Raw genomic sequence first — 6,764 nt, 5'->3', positions numbered from 1 at the left:
AATCAAACATACATATCACAAATGAATGGAAAGCTTAGTCGGAAGCAATATATGGGGTAGGAAAGTACATATTAACCTAAATGTTACAAATTATAACTATATATAGAAAATTACATCAACTATATTTTATATATTTAAGGCGGTACATGTCATACAGTAAAAGACACAAAGAACAGGAAAAAATGGCATATCGTCATGGTATAAATACTTTGACAATGACTGGTAGATCTAGATAGAGTACATAAACACATCTGTAAAGAAAGGTTAAAGAGGCTCTGTCACCAGATTTTGCAACCCCCATCTCCTATTGCAGCAGATCGGCGCTGCAATGTAGATAAGAGTAACGTTTTTATTTTTTTTAAACGAGCATTTTTGGCCAAGTTATGACCATTATTATATTTATGTAAATGAGGCTTTCTAAAGTACAACTGGGCGTGTTTAAAGTAAAAGTCCAACTGGGCGTGTATTGTGTTCGTTACATCTGGGCGTTTTTACTTCTTTTACTAGCTGGGCGTTGTGTATAGAAGTATCATCCACTTCTCTTCACAACGCCCAGCTTCTGGCAGTGCAGACACAGCCGTGTTCTCGAGAGATCACGCTGTGTCGTCACTCACTTCCTGCCCCAGGTCCTTCATCGTGTCGGCCACATCGGCACCAGAGGCTACATTTGATTCTGCGTTTGCAGGTAAGTCGATGTAGCTACTTACCTGCAAATGCTGCTGCAGAATCAACTGGTGCCGATGTGTCCTCGCTCGTCCGACACGATGCAGGACCTGGGGCAGGAAGCGAGTGACGTCACAGCGTGATCTCTCGAGAACACGCTGTGTCTCCACTGCCAAAGCTGGGCGTTGTGTAGAGAAGTGGCTGATACTTCTATACACAACGCCCAGCTAGTAAAAGAAGTAAAAACGCCCCGATGTAACGAACACAATACACGCCCAGTTGTACTTATACTTTAAACACGCCCAGTTGTACTTTAGAAAGCCTCATTTACATAAATATAATAATGGTCATAACTTGGCCAAAAATGCTCGTTTAAAAAAAAAAAAACAAAACATTACTCTTATCTCCATTGCAGCGCCGATCTGCTGCAATAGGAGATAGGGGTTGCAAAATCTGGTGACAGAGCCTCTTTAAGGGCTGGTTCACATCAGCGTTGGCTTTCCGTTGAGGGGTTTCCGTCCGGCATGTCGACTGTGCTATTGATTCAGTCGAAAAAAAACGGAAACCTGCCGGAATGGTGACAAACGGAAACCACTAGCAATGTTTCCGTCACCATTGATCTCAATGGTGATGCAAATGGAAATCAATCAATCAATGGGCAGATGTTTGTAGGCGTTCTGCTTCCGATTTTTCAGCCATTTTTCGGGACGTTTACGACCCAAAAAACGGCTGAACACACTGCGTGTGCACATACCCTTAGGTTAATATGTACTTTCCTACCCCATATATTGCTTCCGACTAAGCTTTCCATTCATTTGTGATATGTACGTTTGAATCTAATATCATTGATGACATTATGTATTCTATTCTGTGGAGTTTAAATATATATCCATTTATGAATTTATAGTGCCTGAGGAAGGTCATGGTAATGTCCGAAACGTCGCACTGATACGGTCTACAAATAAATGATCTATTTTGAAAAATTTCAGTCATCCGGTGTGCATAGTACTTTGCCTTCGGTCTCATATACAGTGTTGCTCTCTATTTATATTAGGCCGTCTCTCCTCTCTGTATATTAGAAAGCCTTTCTCTCTAGTATACAGAGCGGATAGACTGTATTTGCCTGCTTAGTAACTGGAGCAATTAAGCAATTGCAGTGCATGCATTTCCCTTATGTAAAACAATGGGGTCCATTCTTTTACATAAGGAAATTGCATAAATAGCAATTCCTTAATATATAATGATCAGAATTGTCCCTTTTTACAAGTGAATTATCACACTTACCACCTATGGGATATATAGAGGAAGAGCTGTGCATGCAAATCCCTTATTTAAAAGAATTGTCTCTTGGTATTTTTTTTTGTTTGTTCAGAAAAACATTTTGCCAAGCCCTACACAATGGGGCATATGCACTAAATGAAGACACCTGTCCAATCACAATTGTATCTTCCCTATACAGAAATTAGACATGATTTTATGCTGCGCTCCAGGGTCAAGTGAGCACGTTTTCCGTGGATCAGTTTCAGTGCGAATCCATAGAATGGGAATATCAATCTGAGCAGCTTCGAACAGGGCATGGTCATCATGCTAGACTAGCCGGTGCCAGTATTTAAAAAAAAAAAAACTGGAAACCTTTTCTCATCCAATGGTGTCAACAGTATACAGAAAATGATGGTATTGAGGGGAAAAAAATCCAGCGAAAGGGGATCGTAAACAACTCGTCGACAAATGTGGTCAGAGGAGGATGTCAAGAATTCTTCTGACAAAAATGGTGCACAGACAAGTAATTTGCAGGCGAATTCAACAATGGGCTTTAACTAACAAGTTCAAATGCACCACTCGTCGTTCCTTAGCACGAATGGCCTATAACAGTAGATGACCAGTTCGAGGGCCATTGCTGTCTGAGGTAAACAGAAAGGCAAGATTCCAGTGGGCAAAAAGATAATGAAAATTGGATCACTGAGCAGTGGAAAAACTTGCCTGTTTAGATTAATCCAAATTCGTGTTGCACCATGCTCATGAGTCGGAATTTTGGCACAAGCAGAATGAATTGATAAACCCTATCTGTCAGGTGTCAACAGTTCAGGCTGGTGGAGGTGGAGTAATGGTGTGGGAAATGCTTTCTTGGTACACCCTGGGTCCCATGATACCTGTGGATGGACATTTGAACAGTAGGGCTTACCTAAGCATTGTGGCCAATCTCGTTCATGGGAGGTGTTTGCCCTATCGTAGAAGGACACTTGTCCGCATGGGCCAATATTCCTGCAGAACAATTTCAACACCCAGTGAAATCTATGCCACAACAAATTGCTGCGGTTCTGAAGGCCAAAGGAGATGCAACGCGTCACTAAATGGGTGTCTGTAATAAAGTGGCCATTCAGTGTATATTATTACTGGACTTGTAGGTCATTGGAATGCAGCATGCACCATATTCCACAACATGGCACAGAGCTAGAAGAAAGGGTGCAGCCAGAAAACTGGGGCAATTGCATTGATAAATTTCTCTTTATAACAACATTCCACATTTCAGAAATCAGAACAGGAAAAAACAATCATATCGCACCAAGTAAGATTTTAATGAGACGTACATTTTGTTTCTGGTACAGTAGGTCTCCTATAACTTTGCCTAGGAGCATTGAATGTCTTACACTATGTTATCTGATGACTATTGAATGGATTGTCCCAATAAAATCAGTAAAGTTTGGAGATCTTAAAAGCTGAAAGGGCACCGTGTTTGGAAGATTGGTGTGGCTAGTGGAAGAGGCATAAAAGCGTGCGATCAGCTTTGTAAACATATAGAGGCAGAATTCTGACCAACATGTTATTTTAGACACTTTTTGCACCACACTCGACAAGGACGTGACTTAGCCTGGAAAGCGGCGGTGGTCTAATAAAAACAGGGAGTGGCTTATATGCATCACCATGCGCCAAAATTTTGCTGCAAAACAACGGCGGAATCGTAGTCAACCAAGAGTTGGTATAAGGAAGAGAAAAGTATCTAACATGTCTAGCTATATGCGCCAAATTTATCATACAACATGCACAACTTAGAAAAAAGACAGTCAGGAGATGCGCCAAATTTATGAAAGTTCACACTGTCTGTATTAGTAAACCTGCCCCAATGTATTACTTCTATGCTGAATTGTAAACGTAACTCTGCTTATGAACATATTCTGTAACACAGGATCAGTACAAGATAGGTATATGCAATGTGTTCACCAAGTTACTCAACTCTATGTGGGGAACATCATTTTTTTGTGAATATTAAATTTGAACTAAAGCATCCCTATTAGCAATAAATACTGACGAGATGTAGCACAGGACAACCGGACCTAGAGTTCACTGAATTTATTTCCTTTATCTTAGGGTAATACAAAGAGATTTTTTCTTCTCTTCACACAGTTCTTTGACAGGGCAAATTAAAAAGATACTAGAATAATTTCCATGACATGTATCTTGAGCCTTATGGTGGTCCCATAAACACAGATGGAATATCCCTTAAATAAATCCCTTGTATATAAACTTGCTGATTGTCACATAATCTGTATCGTACCTCCGATTGAATTCACAATTCGACCTACTTGGTGCATTCTTACTCTCATAGCCTCCAGGACAGGTAACTGCACATTGCACCAAGAAACCACAAGAGTTTGTTTTTTTGGCAAAAAGTTTACTGCAATGCTTCTCCATGACAGAAAAGATCTAATCATAGTACAGAAAGAATTGTAACCAAAACGCAAGAAAAAATAAGAATGTCTGATGTAGAAAATGGAAGTATAAAGAGACCACAACTAACTGCGGTCTATATCTATTATGCTATGATAATGCACTATGGTTTCTGCTGCTGCTTGGTATCCACAATGAAGGTGATTAAAGTGCTTTGTATGTATGTAAACGTTTATGGAAACAGCTACACTGCATGAATATTGCATTGAAAAAAAAGCTTTATAACTTAAAAAAAAACAAAAACCTAGAAAAACATTGACCTCATTGCATTAGCGCACACGTGTTTAAATTCAATAGCAAGTTTAAAAACTGGAGATACAAATAAAACTTTAATCATTTGCCACTATACTAGAGACAACGGGTTTTAATGTTGGCACACAAAGTTCAAACAAAGTCAAAGTTTATTTTACAGGATGAGACCGACTGCTTGCTGCCAGCAATGGGCTACATTACAGCAGAAAACGGTTCATCATTAAAAAAAAAAAGTTTAAAAAGTATCTTTCCAGACAAAGGTGATAAAAAGTCATAGCGAGAGTCTCTTGTCCTGCACAGAGCTGCTGGCCTTACAAAACAGCAGCAAAGGCTGCTATCAAATTGCTGCTGGAAAGCAGTTGGCATTCTTGAGCTGGGAATGTTGTGACTTCAGTACAAATGGGATTCCTTATGCCTCAAAAGTCGGGAGCCACTGGCACAGTCTGTGGCACTTCGGATGACTTCCATCCACCTGTAAGTAAGGAATATGATTATATCAAATTAAAATTAAAAAATATTATAATCTCTCACCAGATCTCCTGTTAAGTAAATACATGGCATGTACAATTCTTCTAGGTTTTATAAATTGCCCAACAGGAAGGACTTGAGCACCAAAATCTTTACGGTTGTCAACTTAAATTATGCCTGAAGTCCACAGCAAAGTGTTGCAATTTTTGCAAAATCGCAGAAAAAACACAATATGACCGTGGCATATGAAATTAGCCCTCCAGAGTCTGAGAAGTAATCTAGGATAAGATGGGTTTATTGTGCATGCAGTACATAGTTTACATCTAACCTTTTTATCACTGCATTCTAAGAGCCATCATTTTGAAAAATTTTCAAAAAGGTTTTGGGGGTAATTTATCAACTGGCATAGAAAAGTCGTAAAAGGGCCAAAAAGTTACAATACCGGTGTATCGACGTTTGGTCTTTTCTGCCACCATCGCCACTTTTGTGGGAAGGAGGCGTGGGCCTTGAGAGAAAGGGCGTGGCCACCAAGGCCTGACAAATTTTATTACAATTTAGGCCAGAAAACTACTAGCGCGCATAGATTTCACTCTATAGGGCATATCAAGGTGGAGGGCTGTGCTGGGCCCCTGCCTTGCCCTTCCCCGATTAGACTACCACCCATCCCCCCTTGGACATTTAAAATTAAAATAATAATAAAATAAAAAAAAGAATTACCCTCCCCTTAGCACTTATCTCCCCTCCATCTACCTCATCACTCCTGAACAGCATATACAATGTAATGACGCCGGGCAGTACCTAGTATGAGCCGCACTAGAAGGATGAAGGGACCCGTAGAGGGAGAAGAGGAGCACTAAGGTGAGTATGTTTTTTTTTAAATATATTATGGGTGACGTGGGAAGAATGTATGCTGCAGACCTGGTTGAAAGATGCAACACATTTATTAAGAGGTGAAAGCTATAAATGACGCAAAAAAAAAATTCTAAGAGTGGCGCATGAAACGCCAGTCTTAATTTTTTTTACTTTTAATTTTCCCCCCAAGACTTTTTACTAAACTTTTTTTCCCCCTCTATGGGACTAAAAATAAAAGCGATCAGTTGATCGATTACACAATACACTGCAGTACTTCTGTTTTGCATTGTATTATGCCTGTTAGTTTAACACTGCAATACAGAAGTATTGTTAGGTTTTATTAGGCCCTGCCTCCAGCATGCACGCAATGAAGATCTGGAGGCCTTCTTTAGGCCTCCCCGGGCAGCCATTACAACCAATTGGCACCCTAGAAACATGTCCGCGCCGATGGGGTGACAGAGGGAGGTTCTTCCCTATGTCTAATCACTAAGATGTTGTAGTCGCTATTGACCACTGCATCTGAGGTCCGTTGGAGCAGTGTCAGCAGTAATACACAGTTGACACCCGCTTTAGACGGCTTGCACCATCTCCGCGTCGTACACTTAGTGCTTTGCACTAACTACATAGGAGTTCGCACCGAAAATGTCCAGCACACGTTACCAAGGCGTACAAGTCTGGCGCTCATTACAGAATTACAAATGCCGTCTGCAATAAACGTGACCACGTGTTCTATGGGAGCTTCACGGATTGGGTTCCTATATGTCAGACAAAGCATCAACTCGAATGGAAGCAGTGGAAATTTG

At 40.4% G+C, this 6,764-nt stretch overlaps 1 protein-coding gene across 5 annotated transcripts in view; it reads right to left on the bottom strand.

The window, feature by feature from the left end:
• Window positions 1-4,696: 4,696 nt before the first annotated feature.
• FARP1 (FERM, ARH/RhoGEF and pleckstrin domain protein 1) overlaps window positions 4,697-6,764 on the bottom strand; it is a 247,209-nt gene continuing 245,141 nt past the window's right edge. For all 5 annotated transcript variants that reach the window (XM_075852409.1, XM_075852411.1, XM_075852410.1 and 2 more), the window contains exon 27: window positions 4,697-5,113. In XM_075852409.1, coding sequence (XP_075708524.1) covers window positions 5,032-5,113 — 82 coding nt within the window. In that variant the 3' untranslated portion in view covers window positions 4,697-5,031. The remainder of the gene's footprint in view (window positions 5,114-6,764) is intronic.

The sequence above is a fragment of the Rhinoderma darwinii genome, chromosome 2 (assembly GCF_050947455.1).
Source record: "Rhinoderma darwinii isolate aRhiDar2 chromosome 2, aRhiDar2.hap1, whole genome shotgun sequence".
Lineage (NCBI taxonomy): Eukaryota > Metazoa > Chordata > Amphibia > Anura > Rhinodermatidae > Rhinoderma > Rhinoderma darwinii.
This window is presented reverse-complemented; position numbering and strand designations above follow the sequence as displayed.